This window comes from Mustela nigripes, chromosome 16 (assembly GCF_022355385.1).
Source record: "Mustela nigripes isolate SB6536 chromosome 16, MUSNIG.SB6536, whole genome shotgun sequence".
NCBI classification, from domain to species: Eukaryota; Metazoa; Chordata; class Mammalia; order Carnivora; family Mustelidae; genus Mustela; species Mustela nigripes.
In genome coordinates, this window is record NC_081572.1 from 59,688,814 (window position 1) to 59,704,762 (window position 15,949).

General features: G+C 58.3%; 1 protein-coding gene across 1 annotated transcript; it reads left to right on the top strand.

Moving 5' to 3' along the window:
- Nucleotides 1–12,643: 12,643 nt before the first annotated feature.
- Nucleotides 12,644–15,091, top strand: FBXO39 (F-box protein 39). The gene is made up of 3 exons (XM_059378665.1): nucleotides 12,644–13,669; nucleotides 14,379–14,555; nucleotides 14,963–15,091. The coding sequence occupies exons 1-3, from the start codon at nucleotides 12,644–12,646 to the stop codon at nucleotides 15,089–15,091; spliced, it is 1,332 nt and encodes a 443-aa protein (XP_059234648.1).
- The last annotated feature ends 858 nt before the right edge of the window (nucleotides 15,092–15,949 follow it).

Here is a 15,949-nt window from a genome sequence, read left to right on the forward strand (position 1 = left end):
CCCGGATGCCCGTGAGCTGCGGACACAAGGCCCATGTAAACAGCCACACAGGAAGACCTGGGCCGCAGTTTGGGATTCAAAGTCCAAATCCACCTCAGAACAGTTAAGTGCCTGCTTAGACACACCCCGCCCCCCACGTGGTGCTTTTCAGACAGTATCAGAGAATTTGGGTCTGTCCTCATAATAGTAAGTGTCCGAGGTTCCCTCCCAAGCTGCTCGACTAGCAAAGAAGCCAGCGGGCGGGACCCACTCCCACAAGAAAGCGCATCCGTGGAGTCCAGCGGCGGAATCGCCCCTGGCTACTCGCAGGGGATTTGGAAACAGCCGCAGTCGCCGCGCACAACAGCACAGAGGAGGAGCGTCTGTAACAGATGAGCAGATAGGAAATCTCAGCAGAGCAACGGAAACTAGTTAAACAAACAAACAAACAAAAAAAAAAAGGGGGAGAAGTCTAAAAATCGAGAAACGTCTGAAATCGAGGAAATGTCTGCAAAAGACGTCAATGTAAAGCTACGAGAAGCTGGGCAGAGCCCTAACAGGGTAAATATGAGGGAAACGACACCTAGGCATGACCAGGAACTTGCTACAAACCCAGGGGAAGGGAAACTGGGGACGGGCAGCCCACGCAGCCCTGAGGCGCCGTGACAAGTTGGGGATGCAGGACAGGAGGGCAGGGACAGCAAACGGTCCCCCAGGGCAGCTCGGCTTCTGCCTTTCACGTCAAGGGATACAATGTCAGCCCCACTGAGTCCAAGGAAAGTAAAAAATGTATATTATAACTGGATTAGGGTCCCATGGGTCCTGTAACGTGTCACCGGAAAATTCATCGATGAGAACAACGTACCGTTTGTTCTCTCCCTCTCTGGAGGTTGGAAGTGTGAGCGGGGCTTTTCCCCCGGGGACTCGAGGGCACCCATGTCCCCACCTCGTCCTGTCCCCATTTCCTGTCCCCACACCCTTAACTTAACCACATCTGCAAACCCCTCACAGCTGTGCGAGCCAGGCTCTCTCTTCCCCAGACACAGACCTATTGCCCCAGGGCACGGATCTGCCCGAGGGCCTTGCCTATTTCCACCCCACACACCTGCCTCCTGTCTGTGGCCTCCCACTCCCCCCAACGAGCCCGCGTGCACACACACACACACACGCCCGCACGCACACAGCGGTCCAGGTTACTCCGACCTGACCGTGGCCGCCGAGCCGGGCCACACCCCCGCCCACCTCCACCGTGAGATCGTGTCTTGGTACTTACCACGTTCAAGCACGGCCTTTTCCTGTAGGCTTCGCTTCTGCAGCCTGCGAGGTCTCTGGGAGCACAGACTTGATTTTATGGGACAGTATCATCCCTGAACCAGGAGCTTTTAGGTCACTGGTCTGTCAAATCAATTCATAAATAAAGTAAAGGGGAAAATACTGCGGCCCAGCCTCTGTCTACTGTATCTTGTAAAGCAAACTGGGATCGGGGACTAATTCAGCCTGACTGTGCCCTCTGCTCTGCGACGTCATCTCCCACCAGCTCCGGCGGTGCCCATCTTCTCTTCTCCTGCCATCTGGCTCATGCCCCGTAGGTGCACCCTATTTCGTATAGTCAGGAGATGCTCAGTGTACGGATTTTTCCTCTTTCGTGCCCCAGACATGTGACCACTGAAGACTGGAAGCGCGCGGTCACTGGTCTTGTGCCCTGTGACCCCGCGTTCGGCAGTCCCTGACGTGGCTATTCTATGACTGAGATCAAAGGCCCGTTGGGGCTTTGGGAAAATGTCCAAGTGGGGACAAGGAGGGGAGCTGGGATCACTGTTTGCAGGTGCTTTAATGAGTGTGCGAAGACGGACCTCAGACGGAAGGACAGGAGGGGAAGGCACAGGGGCCACAGTGCCTTGGAGCCTCTCACCCATGAGCTTAATGATAAGATTCCCTGCCCTTGCACGCTGGCCAAGCAGGACCCAACAGGACACCCCCTGCCTTTGCCGCCCAGCCGGCCCGGAGTCAGCCCTGAACACAAACACAGATATTCCAGGCCCCGAACCTCATGTGGAGACTACTCATTTGATACAATTGCATGTGGTTGGAACAACCAACTCCCACCCAAACACACGGCACTTGGGGGAAGCAGCAATCTCGATGAGCATGTCTCCCAGGACTCAGGTCCACTCTGACCACAGGATCCTTCCCAAGGCACCACCGAGAAGTATGCACAACGGCACCGTGTAATTTCTGTCTGGGAAGTGAAATGCCTCTGTCATGACATCATGTCCCGAGCACAGCAGTCCCTTGAGAGAACGACGCCCGGCAAAGACGGTGCTCGGAGCTGACCACTGGAATCCTCTCCTGAGGCGTCCCCTCCCAACTCCCGTCCTTGGTCACCTTTCACACACAGTCTCTCTTTTCACTCTCAGAACCGGGCCTCAGGGTATGTGTTGTCGTCATTCCAGACCGCAGACCAGCCCAGAGCTTGTGCTTTCCCATTTCCCTCCGCCACGTGACAGGTGAGGCTCCAAGGAGTGGCTCCCGTGACAGCCCAGACCCCCTCCGGTCCCAGGCCGGCAGGGACGGCGGCCAAGCAGGGAGCCACAGTGCCCTGTGGGGCCACACACGGCATTTCTCATCAAGGGTTTTATGGGACGGGGTTGGGGAGGGTTGGGGAGGGTTGGGGACCCGGCAAGGCGGCCAGCTGAACGGTGAAATCATGCATGCCCACAGCGCACGCTCCTGTCGTGGTGGGAATGGGGAACAGGCTTCCAGACTCGGTGAGGAAACAGCAACTGCCACTGTCCCCCCCATCCCAGCACCGAGAGCCCATGTGTGGCCACATGCTAGACGTCATCAGTATCCACCCTTGCCCTGGAGGCCCCTGTTTGATTCCCAACGTTCCGGACATCAGGGCAAGCTGCGTGTTCTAGCAAAGCCTGCTCTCCTGAGCTGACGCACGCAGCGTGCCCACTAACACCGGAACACACTGGTGTTTAGACAGGTACACCACCGCATTCAAATTCCCCAACTACACTGCAGCATCTCTGTGGTGTTTACCAAGCGTGAAGATAAATACAAGTATGAAGCTAATGACCGACAGTTCTGATTTTTTTATGAACAAAATTCTGGGACATAGAAATATGTACGAAATGCCCCAAAGAATGAACACGAAGTATATAAAACCCAAATGTTTCCAATGTTCCAATGATGCCATGTTGCCTCCTTTCTACTTGTCTGGCCGATCATGTCCTGCTTCTTCCTGCAGGAGAAGGACAGGGGGACAGACACGGGTTTGCTGTTCTGTCAGTTCAGTGAGGCAGGTGCAGTCTGGGGCCACCTGCCCACCCCCACCGCCACGTTCCCAGAGCTAATGCTCCTCTCCTTCCAGTTTCTGGAACGCGTCTTCTTGTGGAGACGACCCTGGACAATTCAGCTGGAACTGTAGCTTCCTTCCCCACCCCACACACCCCAGCCCCTCATCTTTCTCTACTGTTCTCTTTTCTGTGGCATTTATCGACTTCTAACATGTCATGTAATTGCTTGTGTGTTGTGGCCCAGTTATACAAACCCCACCACTCCCTTGATGCTACTCTCCCCCAGACATGAGTACTCCACGTTCTCACTTTTTAGCTGTTTCTTCTGGTATTTAGCTCTGTGTTTCTCAAGAACCTCCTTATACAGGTATTTTCTCTTCAATTTTAGATTAATCCATGAGGATTTAGAGATACAGATTTCTCTTTCTTACACCACCTACCTACCCTACACACACCTCTGCTCTCTATCCTCCCATTCTGGTTAAATCAATATTCAACATGTCATCATGACCATGACCATGGACGTTACATTATTATGACCGTGTGTTAGGACTATGCCACATGTACTTTCTTCTACAACTTTTGGTTTTCCCTGGACTTGATCATCGCTTTGGTTTTTCATTTGCTTCACTTTCTAGGTTCCTGTCATTACAACATTCTGAAAATTTTCTACTGGATCTGAAAATTTTTCCCTTGGTATAATCAAACACAGTAGGATTCTATGCATTTCTTTTTGGGGACACGGTGCCCCCCGACCTGATGAATAGCTCTCATTCTGGGAAGTTATAATTCTCTCAAGTGCTCTGTTCCCAGATTTCAGGATCAGGTCATCTCTTTCTTGTTTTGCTCCTTCTTCAGGACACATTATCCTAAAATAGTTTCTTAAGAAAAAAAGCACCAAAGGCAAATTTTTTAAAAAGATTTATTTATTTGTTTGTTTGTTTGTTTGTTTGGGGGTGGGGGCAGAGGGAGAGCGTGAGGGAGAGACTCAGCAGACTCCTCACTGAGCATGGAGCCTGATGGGGGGATCTCACAACCCCGAGATCACAACCTGAGCTGAAATCACGAGTCAGATGCTCAACGGACTGAGCCACCCAGGTGCCTTTCTTCCCTGCAATCCTGAGTGGTGGTTGGGTTAACCTTTATTCCCTCTGGGCGTGTTGGAGTCTGCCGCCCATCTCATCCTCTGCCGTCGCTGCTGACCAGTCCCCTCTCCATGTAACTTTCACCCTGTGTATACGTTTTTTCTCCGATTGATTTCAAGACCCTCTTTGCTTTTGTTCTGTGGTTTCATGGGCGTAACTAAAAGAAGTTTCCATCTCATCCTGCTCAGAACAATGAGCTCAGATGTGCTTCTCTCTCTCTCTCTCTCAGGATGTCTCCTGCCCGAATCTACAGATCTTTGTCTTTGATGAGTTCTAGGAAATCCTCAGCTATAATCTCTTGAAATGCCCAATCCTCCCTCCCTCCCACATGTTCTGCCAGCCCCGCTGTGGAGCACGTGGGCGGCAGTTCGAGCTCTTCCATTCTAGTTCATGTCTTTACCATTTTCTAGTTTCTTCTCCTACGTTCCAGGGGGTTTCTTCAAATTGACCTCCAAGTTCATTCTTTCTGGGATGACTCCAATCTGCTGCCTTTGACCCGTCCACTGAGGTTCAATGTCTGTCTTTTTCACTTCTAGAAGTTCTTTCCATCTCTCTCTCAAATTTGCCCATTCTTTTTTCAGAGGATCGTATTCTTTTTTTTTTTAACCTTCTTTTTTTTTTAAGATTTTTATTTATTTATTTATCAGAGAGAGAGAGAGAGCACAGGCAGACAGAATGGCAGGCAGAGGCAGAGGGAGAAGCAGGCTCCCTGCCGAGCAAGGAGCCCGATATGGGACTCGATCCCAGGATGCTGGGATCATGACCTGAGCCGAAGGCAGCTGCTTAACCAACTGAGCCACCCAGGCGTCCCCAGAGGATCGTATTCTTTTCTCTTGTTTCAACCGTTTCCAGTTAGCTTAGGTTACAGTCTGTCTCCTGTGGTTCTAGTTTTCTGAAGGGTTTGGAGACTGACCCTCCTGCTAGTGCTTGTGCTTCAGCCTCTCAAGGGAGATTGCTTCCTCAGGTGTCGGTCTGTTTGGTGAGAATGACCCAGTCTGAGGTTGTGTGCCCCCAGAGGGATTTTGTAACTGCTTCCGCCTTGCTCCCCAATTTTTATGTTAATTTTTATGATTGGGTGTTTCCAGCCCACGAGGTCCTTGAACCCCGGGGCCAAGCATGGCGTGGGCCTGCGACTTTGAGTTCTCGGGAGATGGACTGTCTGTTCCCCACACTCTGATTTCAGCCCAAGGTAAACAGGCTGACTTGCCACTGTCCTTTTCCAGTGAGCTGGATCCTTTCTCTCGCCTTCAGGTTCCCAACTCTATGCAGGGGGAGAGGACGCTTACATCTGCCCTCCCCCACACCACACACACATGTACTTTGTGTGGATGGACTTTTCTGTCATCCAGGCCCTTAGTTCCGAGACCAACCCCGTGTCTCCTCCCAGAGTGTCCGTGAGGCCTTCATTCCCGGAGCTCGGAGTCGTACAGTTTCTGGCAGAGTCAGCCGTCGACTTACAGGAACGATTGTCATGGTTTTATCCAGCACTTCTCCATGTCTGTAGGGACCTTTCAGGGTATCTGGTTCCATGTGGTCCGGCCATTAAAGCCAGAGCTATTCGTTAATTCGCCACATTGGTCATGACTGCAGAGTAGATGCCGCACGGTCCCAGAGCATGTGAACTGTTTCCCGCTGGAAAGCCAAGAGCCCCTCCTGCTCCCGTCCCAGACGACAGAAGATCAAACCTCCGAGGTGGAGAAGGGCATCTGCCCAAAGATAAAAACAGAAATGGATTTCTTCTTCCTTCGGAAAATTCAGTAAAGCAAGTAGCAAACTGCAGAACCGACACCGACTCTGCCTTTGAGGTCTGAGCCCAAGCCGAGCCCCGAACGTCCAGCATCACCTCCCCTGCAGAGGGCGAGGTGGCCCATGAGGTCCAGGGGGTGTTCTCAGTGTGGCATTCTCCTCCCCCCACAGGCCCCGCAAGCCAACGCCAGGGACCCCACCTCTGTTGTCTCCTCGGCCATGAACCATCTGAACGGTGGTTTAAAAACCCAAGACCTGTGGGATGTTCGCAGACACAGCCACTAGGTCCTTCCCTAGCTCCCCATTCTCCGTGTGCCCGAGTGCCCTCCCTCAGAGCCCTTACCGCCCGGGTCGCCTGCACAATCTCCCAGAGACCGGGCCCCCTTTGAGGGCAGAGCTGGCTCTGGCCACTCCGCATCCCCAGCTCCTAACCCAGGGACTGAGGCAGCAAAGGCTCCAAAGCTCCCAAGTGACTGAATGAAGGGGGGCTCCCAGCCTCGCTCTGTCACGGTAGTTAATGCCATCGAGGCCCCGAGATCGGAAGAGTCTTGGTCGAGATCCTGAGTTCTTGGTGACTTGGCCCCAGCAGACCAGGATGCAGAGCCATTTCCCTCAATATCCTACCTCTTTACATCCTAAATTATCTTCCAGTAACCCTAAGAATTGGCATGAGAGATCCTGGATTGTCACGTGTCAGTGACAACCCAGAGCCCTTTACAAATGGTCCGTCTTCACTAGGAGCAACAGGCAGGAGTTTTGTTCCTGTTTCGTAGATAGGAAACCGGGTGGAGAGATGAGCCTCCCTGGCGAGACCCAAGGAACCTCAACAAGTTTACATGGGGTGGAGACTATTTCTTAGTCCCCGTATAGTATCTTACTCTACTCACTCCACCGTCCGTCTTTTAACTCGATATGATGCGTGTTTCTTACAAAACAGAAGCCCTAACCTTTGCTCCTAACTTCTGTGGGGGTCTCCAAGGGCACAGGTGCATACCAATTTACAAAGATGGGCGATCTTTGTCTTTGGGTGGGGGGGAGTGGTGCCATCCCCAGCCTGTCATGTCTTTCCCTACTTTCCTCCATTCTTACATAACCTGGTCACCAGATTTAGCAACTAAGAAATGCATTCCTCAGGACAAAAACGGTTAAAATAATTGCATGGATATGCTTACACTAAGAAAATCTTCCTCTGAGAGTGAAATTTAACGGGGCGTGTCCTGTGTCCTCGGGCAGCCCTCTTCTGCAAGCACAGACTTGCACAGCGCATGTCTCATCGTGCACGTTTCTCGGCACCTTAATGTTTGGATCCAAAATACCCCGGGGCACGTCTGCAAGCCAAATGATGTGGCTCTTTGCCAGGACATACGGCGTGGGTCTTCTCTAATCTGCCCCCTCCCCGTGAAGACAGGCCTCTAACACCGTCCCAGGCCCCCCATGAAGTCCCCAGATACCCAGAAGGTCCCCCCATGCCTCATCGATGCCACCTGTGGCTCAGGGTTTGTGCTCTGGGAACCGGGTCAATGCTGATAGGCAGAAACAGCCAGGACCTGTCTCCTCCTCTGCAAACATACCAAACGCTTCTACCCCCACTTCTTGAGGAGAGAGGAAACCGGGAGAGCTTCCCCGAAAGGAAACCGCGTAAGACGCTCTACTGGTATGGGGCGGACAGCCACTGCGGACGGAGAAGATGGCACATTACCGGGGCTTCCCGCACACTCTCTGCGGCAGTCCTGCCCGTGAGAAGAGATGGGTTTTCTTCTTTAGGTTTCTTCCTTTTAGGAGAAAAGGTTGGGTTTTAACTATTTCCCTCTTTTGGACGGAGATGTTGGTATGCCGGAAGAGACACACAAGCCAGGAGAAGAAAGGGCTCCAGCTCTACCACCGGCCACGCCCAGGCGTCAGGCCCTGGGACAAGCATCCAGACCCCACAGTCCCGGCCCAAGGGGGACCCCAGGCTTGTCCCTGGGGAATAAAAACGCCCTCCCTGAAGTCTTTCCACCTTTCTTTAAGACTGCTTGTTGGTCTTTTCTGGTTCGAGAAGACAGCAGGTGGGGCAGATGTAGGGGGCGGGTGGGGGGAGAGCAGAAGGAAAGGCAGAAACAGAGAGGGGGAGAGAGGAGAGGCTGTGCCCCCCGCAGGCTCCCAGCGAGCCCTGGAGCTGTTGGTGAAAGGCCAGTCCCCCAATGCAGCGTCCCCACAGGGCACCTTCCTTTCTGCGTGACCTTTGGGGACACCCCTTAGGGCTGGTGGGGAGGGGAGCGCCAGGGAGTGTTGGTGTATCAGACACGCGGACCCTCTCACACTGGGAAGGTGGGCAATTCTCAAGCCTGGACCTCAGGTGGGTCTGGTTGGCCAAGGGGGACATGTCTGAGTTGGGGAAGTGGAAGCCACTGAGCACGGTGGCCTTTCCCACACATCCAGGGCTGAGCCACAACCATAGGCCCTGCATCCTAGGCTCCTGCACAACCTCTTCCTGGTGTGGAGAGGGGAAGGGCAGGAAGAAGGCGGCCCCCAGCCCCACCACCAGAGCAGACCCCTGGCCCCAGCCCCAGCCCCTACCACCTGCCCCACCCCCCACTCTCTGCCCCCAGCCCTTGTGGCCCTCCTGGATCCTGGATCCCAGATCCCTCTCCCAGCTCCAGCCCCCCAGACACCATGAGCCTTACCCTCCCCCTGTCCCCCCTTCCCCATCTCCTGGCTCCCTTGACCCCAGACCCCAGTTGCCTCCCCCGGCACCGACTCCAAGCCCCCCAGGCTCCCATCATACACACCCCCTGCTCCCCCGGCACCAAAACCTATCTCTCGACTTCCTGGATCTGCACCCCTCTCCCACTCCAGTTCTGGCCGCCTGGACCCTGGACCCTTGGGCCCCCAATAACACCCACCCTAGCATCCCCCCAGCGCCCCTCGTCTTGGACTGAACCCCCATCCCTGGATACCCTTGCCCCTCGGGCCCTGTCGGGATCCCCCATGGATCCCCCAGCCCCTGGCCCCCAGGGAACCCTGCCTAGGGAACCACAGTACTCCAGCACCCAGGTCCCCGAGCCTCCCACACACCAGACCCCAGGCCCTCCCAGACCTCCAGCTCCAGACCCTCAGACCCTGCACCCCACCTCCAAAGTCCGTGTCTCCTGGCTCCCCAGCCCCAGCCCCCTGGGCCTTGGCCTCAGTCCCTTCCCCAGCTACCCCTGTCCCCTCCCTACAACCTCACCCCTGCCCCCCTCCCCCCTCCCCCGCTGTGGGTCCCTCCACTCCCCGTGGTGCCTGAACCTGCCCCTCCCCATCCCCAACGCCCCCCCACGGACCCCTGGATCCTGGACACTCGTACCCCAACCTCCAGTCACCCTCCCACCCAATCCCCCAGCGCCCTGCCATGCCTGAACCTCCTCTTCCACGCTCAGACACGTGCGTGCGTTGGCGCGCGCGCACACACACACACCGGAGCCCAGATCCCTCATGGACCCCAGACCCTCCTGCACCCTTGCACCGCAACCTCCAAGGACCCCGGGACCAGGTCCCCCGACACCCCTGCTCCTCGGCCCCTGGCCCCGGCTCCGGGAGCCTTCCGGGACACCGCGCGCCGGGCAGGTCCTGCCCTCTTCACGCACCGTCCGCCGCTCTGAAGACCCCATGTTTGGGCCCCTGCGCGGCGCGCCCCGGGGACGAGCGGAGGCCCGGCCGGCCGAGCAGGGCGGAGGGCGGCGCGTCACAAAGGCGGCGGTCCTTGGCGCTCATACCCCGCGAGGGTGCGCGTCCCAGCGGGAGCTGAGTCGGCATCAGAGCGCAGGAGGCGCGGGCGGAGCAGGCAGGCGGCTCGCGTCCCCGCAGCCCAAACCGGGCGCAGCGAGCTGGGGGCGGCGAGCGGGTAACGGGCCCCTCCGCCTCCCCTTGGAAGCCTGCGTCTTCGGGCACCTCCGGCCGCGGGTGGTGGACCGTCCTTAGGCTTCCTTCCCGGGTTGGCAGCTCTGGGGCTGGTGGGCAGGACTCAGCCCTAGAGCCCTTGGGGTGGGGGTGAGTTGAAATCCCGTTTCCGCACTTATTAGGGTGCTCGCTGGGAGCCTTCCTCAGCTCTCTGTTTCCCCATCTGTAAACTGGGCGTCCCCACGCGCCCCATCAGGGGATCCTGCAGAATGTCTTGGCATCACCACAGGTCCAGCGTCTGCTATGTGCCAGGCACTGTTGGGGCGACTTCCACGCATCAGGCTCATGGAATCCTCCCAACACAGAGGAGCACCATTTTCATCCCTGGTTTGCAGATGTGGAAACTGAGGCACAAGGGAAATTAACTTGCCGCAGGCCGTACATAGCAACGGAGAGAACCCGCCAAGCTCCCGAGCCTCTGGCTGGCCAGGAGGTTTAGGTGGGGAGGGAGGACATTGCCAGTAAGGACCAGGGCTTGTGGACCACTTGCCACAGCTTTCCCCACCTGCCAGATATGTTCTCCTGACACCGCACTGTGGCTTCACGTGTCTGATGATTCCTCCAACCAGTGACTGCCGGACAAAGGCTTCGTGTTGAGCCTGGGGACTGGTCTGGCTTTTCTCAAGCACCTTGCTTCACGCTTAGCCCTGAGGGGGCCCCACAGCCGCAGGCGCCTTCCATGAATGAAGCAACGGCCCTCCCTCTTCCTTCGTTAAATGTGAAGGGACTGCTCCGAAGAATGAGGCTGTCCCTCGTCTCAGGGGTGATGCAGGCTGGGACAAAGGTTACACTGAGGGACAGACATGGGCGAGAGGGGAAGGGGCAGGCGGCAGGGCAGGCAGTGTCCCTGGGACCCCGCGGATGCCGTGCCAGAGCCCACAGGGAAGTCTGTCTAGATCTGGAGATGGGAGAACCAGCTGGAGGCTGGTGAATGTCTCATGGGTGTGGAGGGAAAGTGTGGGATGGTGAGCACAGGCACAGACCCACGTGAGACACCTCAGAACGGGTCAGTGCGTGTGGGCGGGGACACCCGTGTGGACAAGGACACCAGTGTAGACAAGAACACCAAAGGAGTAAAACCGAAGAGAGTTCTTGCACGAATGTCTGTCCTAAGTTGAGAACTATGTTTAATGTGTCCCTCAGCTCCTGAGGCCTGTCACCAACATGCTGTGTGACCACAGGCAAGCCCCTTCACCTCTCTGAGCCTCAGTTTCCATCTGTAAAGACACAATTCTCAGAATTCCTTCAGCTTTGCATTTTTATGAGCTACGATAATCCTGGGCCACTTGGTGGAGTGGCCACTGAAAGCATGACGAAGCAGTAGGGTTTCCACCTGAAGACGGGGGCGGGGGAGTGGTAAAGGGAAGAAGCGTTTTCAGGCCGGGAAACACTGAAAGTGGGTCATGAAGACCTCAGCAGATGGCTTTAGAAATTCCAAGGGCTTGGCTCGGGCCTGGCGCTCCTCGGGCCTCCCCAGCCTGGCTGAGGGACCACGTGCAATACAGTGGCCAGCTCAGGCAGCTCAGAGACCTTCCAGGATTCCCCACCTCAAGACCCAGTTTCCAAATCGTGTCCTGCAGGGAACTTACAAACCCACCCACTCCCGCAGTCACAGGGCCCTGGCTCCAAGCTTGGAGCCTGCGCTCTGCTCTGAGCCGTCCTCCTTCCTCTGCCCTGGAGGGCCCTTTCTGTATCTCAAGACTGACCACATCGCTTCCGGACAGGTGACCCTGTGACCTTGCCTGGCCCCCCGGGGCCTCAGCTGAGGCTCTCCACCACTGATGCCCGACATACTGCTACCCTCTTGGAAGCAAACACAGTCACCAGCAAGCCAGTGATTCTCATCCTGGGAAGGGGGCCCATGTGTCAGGATTCCAAAGCCTTGGGGAGCCCCTGGTGCCCTGAACACGGCCTCTATCCCATCGTTCGGGGCCCCCTGACCCAGGAGCACGTCCTGCAGCTCCAGCTCCCACACACCCATCCCTTACAAGTGAAGCCCCAAACAACTTTTAGCTCCCTGCATGTGCACACGTCCCGAATGGTCCTCTGCCCGCGGCTCTGTACGATCGTTCCCTCTGGCCGGAGTGCAATGGTTCCTCCTCCAAGCTGTTCGGCCTCGCTGCTCCTACTCACCCTGCAAAGCCCTGCCCGGGAGCCACCTCCTCTGAGCAGCCCCGTCCACTCCCTCCTTCCCCAGACAGAATTAATCACCCCCTTTGTGCTCCCTGCACCACGAACACACCCGAGGCTTCTCATGTCTCCTGCCGTGCTGTAACTGAGTCCGGGGTGGGACCCCAGGGGGCTCCCCCAGCAAACCGAGTCCTTGCAGGGGTGCCCTGCCAGGCAGCTCTATGACAGACCCCACCTGCGCCCACACGGGGCCTGCTACCCACGCGGAGCGCGCATCCCTTCGCTGGGTCTCGTTTCCACTAGGTGAGTAACGGTTCTTCCTTTCTACTCCCCACAGAAAAGGAGTGACTGCTTTTCTTTCCTCATTTTTGGAAGCCCTGCCTAGCACACGGCTGCTGCGGACACCCCGGTTCCTCGATGGACGAAAACAGCCAGCCACCCCCGCCCCAAGACCAGGGCTGCTGGGCCAGACTGCCTGATGTGTGCCTGCGTCGCGTCTTCTGGTGGCTGGGAGACAGGGACCGGTCCCGGGCCGCGCTGGTCTGCAGGAAGTGGAACCAGACGATGTTCTCGGCCGACCTGTGGCGGTACAGGACCATCACGTTCAGCGGGCGGCCCTCCCGGGTGCACGCGTCTGAGTTCGCGTCCGCGCTCTGGTACGTCAAGAAGTTCGGCCGCTACCTGGAGCACCTGGAGATCAAATTCCTGAACCCGTACAACGCCGTCCTGACCAAGAAGTTCCAGGTCACCATGCGGGGCCTCCTGTCGTGTCTGGGCAAGAACAACAGCCGTCTGAGGTCGCTGTCCGTGCAGCACCTGGAGCTGGACCGCCTGGTCTGGCGCAGCAGCACCCGTAGCTCCTTCCTCAAGAGCCTGAGCTGCTTCCTGAAGAAGGTGGGGAAGCACCTGAGCTGCCTGAGCCTCAAGGGCGCACGGCTGACCGTGGAGCAGGGCTGTGGGCTGCTGGGCGCCCTGAGCCACCCGCGCGGCCAGAGCGCCTTGTCGCAGCTCAACCTGGAGGATTTCTTCAGCCACCACCTGGCCGTGTACAGCAGCGCACGCTTCCGCAGCACCATGGCCGCCTTCCGCAGCCTCTCGTCCCTCACGCTCAACTACAGCTGCGTGTCGGATGAGCTGCTCGAGGCGCTGTGCCAGAGCAGCGCCGGCACCCTGTGGGCCCTGAATGTCAAGTGCCACATCCACGACCCTCACGGCCAAGTCATCTGGGGCATGTCCTGGGCCAAGCTGGCCAGGCACGCCACCAACCTAAAGGTGAACTTCTTCTTCGAGCGCGTCCTGAAGTACGAGCGCCTGGTCCGCATCCTCCTGCCGGAGGTCCCCGTGCGCAGCCTCAGCCTGCGGAGCTGCTACTTCAGCGACCCCGACTGGTCCATGCGGCCCACGCTCACCCACCTCCTGCCCACCTTCCGCCACACTCTGCAGGTGCGTGGGGCCCGGGAGGCCGCGGCGGACCGGCTGCCGCTCAGGTCACCGGTGTCCCCTATCCCACCCTCCCCACCAGCGAGAGGCTCCCGACGGGGCCGGCATGCTCCCAGAGACCAGCATCCCCCCGCCAAAATCACGGCAGGTGATGGTGGCTCATGTCTACGTGGGACACAAGGGATTCTCTGGTTGGCTGCCCACCAAGGAAAGCCCCTGCGTGCTGCTCTGAGCAAGAAGGGGCCTCCCCGGGGGACGGCAGGCCCCCTCACAGCTCCCAGCAGCACAGGCATCAGTGAGTCCAAACCAGAGAGACCAAGTCACTGAGGAACCCAGAGCTGTGGGCTCTTCTCTAACCTGCCAGCTTCCCCGGGGAAAAAATCAGGATCGCTTTGTCCCTTCCAAGGGCCGCACAGAGGGCTGGGTGATTCCTATCAGTCCCTATAAATACCACCAGCTGCAGGAGGGCTGCTCACCTCGGCCATTGCCATCCTTCCGCGTGTGGAGGGGCTCGAGGGACGGTGGCTGGCCAGTTGGCCGTGGGGCTGGGACCAGTGCTGTGGTCTCTGAACCCCAGGTGCCTGCCCCGTCTCTTTGTCTCTTCCCCGGGACCCTGGACTACAGCAAGCCGGCCGACGGAGCTGCGGGGGAGTGACCCAGCCAGGGGTCCCTGCGAGTCTGCCCACCTCCATCCCCACTGGTGCTTTTCCAGAAACTGACGTTTGAGTTCAACAACCACCACGAGTCCCTGGACGAGGAGCTGCACCTGCTGGTCTTGTCGTGCCGGAAGCTGCTGTACTTGAAGATCTGGGCTTTCCTGGACGTCAAGTTTGTGGAGCGAGTCCTGAAGAGTCAGGAGGAAGGCCAGTGCGCTCTGCGCACTCTCAAGGTAGGCTCCAGGCCTGGTCTCAGAGCCGGTGCTGGGCGGGCTGTGCTCCTGCCAGAGTCCCGATGCCCAAGGCGGTGGCGGGGGAAGGCTGTGGGGGGGTGGGTTGGCTTCACCGACGGGAGTCAGGGCTCCCTTCGCTGGCGGCTGGGATGGGTGCGGGGCGCGGGGTGTGGGGCGCGGGGCGGGGACTTGAGGCCGGGGACAGGGATGCGGGGAGCGGGGCGTGGACGTGGGGCGCGGGGGCAGGGACGTGGGGCGTGGGGCACGGGACGTGGGACGCGAGACGCGGGGCGGGGACGCGGGGCGCGGAGCCGGGACGCGGAGTCGGGACTCGGGGACTTGGGGAGCGGGTCGCGGGGCTCCGAGGGCGGCTCCCCCGAGCGCGCCCTGTGTCGGTGCCGGCGCAGGTGAGGATCTACACGAACAGATACGAGACGAACGACGAGGACCGGACGCTGCGCGAGATCCACAGGAAGTACCGGAAACTCATCGACGCGGAGCTCAACTACCTGGTCATCGCGTACCCCATGATGTAGCGAGCGCCCCGAGCGCGTCCCCGGCGCCCCGCCCTCCCCGGCTCACCCGGCTCCCTTTTGCGGGTCCCGCCCGGCCCCGCGCCCCGAGAAGGCTGCGACCCGCCGTGGCGGGACTTTAAAGTGCTATCTTTACCAGCGACCCGGGCCCGGTGTCTCCTCTGTCGTGCACACCCTGTGGCTCGGCTTCCTCGCACCCGCCCTCAGGCCCCCGGAGTCGTCCCTCCGCCACTGACCATCCCCCCCGACCCTACACAGCCGCGGGTCCTCCCAGGGGTGGGCGCTCCCGCTAGTCCACGCAGCCCCTCCGAGCTCGAAGGCGCACCCCAGTCCTCCCCCATCCCTGCGGAGGGGACCCGGCTCCGCCTGCCCGGAGCACTCCACTCCCCTTTCTCGAGTGCCCTAAGGTCCCGGGGTCCAGTGCCCACCGCGGTGCTGCGGGAGAGGAGGACACAAAACCAGGCGGGGCGGCCGCCGGGTCTGCCAAGTGGTCTGAAAGCGCGGAAGAGCGCCAGCAGAAGTGCCGCGGGGTTATGGGTGGTTTTCCTTTTCCTTTTGTGCCTTCTGTGCTGTCCTTCATCATCAGGGCTGAGGAGGGAATCCGTCTTTAATGGGAGGTGATGGCATATTCCTGAGCCCCCGGAAAACTTGCTCTGCTTGGGTTGTTAGGAGATGTTGCACGTGTTTGCCTCTAGAATTTTTTTCAATAGACCTAGATGAAGGAAGTTTCAGACTGCCCTAGACAAGCTTCTCACCGCAGACCAGGGTTTCTGCGGCCTCTTGTCTGCTGTGCCTGCACGTGTGTCTGCGTGTCTTTAGGCAGTGCTCCCAGCTCCCACACGTCTCCGGCCTCATTGGAGC

Coding starts and splice junctions, on each gene's coding strand:
- FBXO39 (XM_059378665.1), top strand. CDS start 12,644: ATGGACGAAAACAGCCAGCCACCCCCGCCCCAAGACCAGGGCTGCTGG. Junction 13,670..14,378: donor CCTTCCGCCACACTCTGCAG/GTGCGTGGGGCC, acceptor GTGCTTTTCCAG/AAACTGACGTTTGAGTTCAA. Junction 14,556..14,962: donor GCGCTCTGCGCACTCTCAAG/GTAGGCTCCAGG, acceptor GTGCCGGCGCAG/GTGAGGATCTACACGAACAG.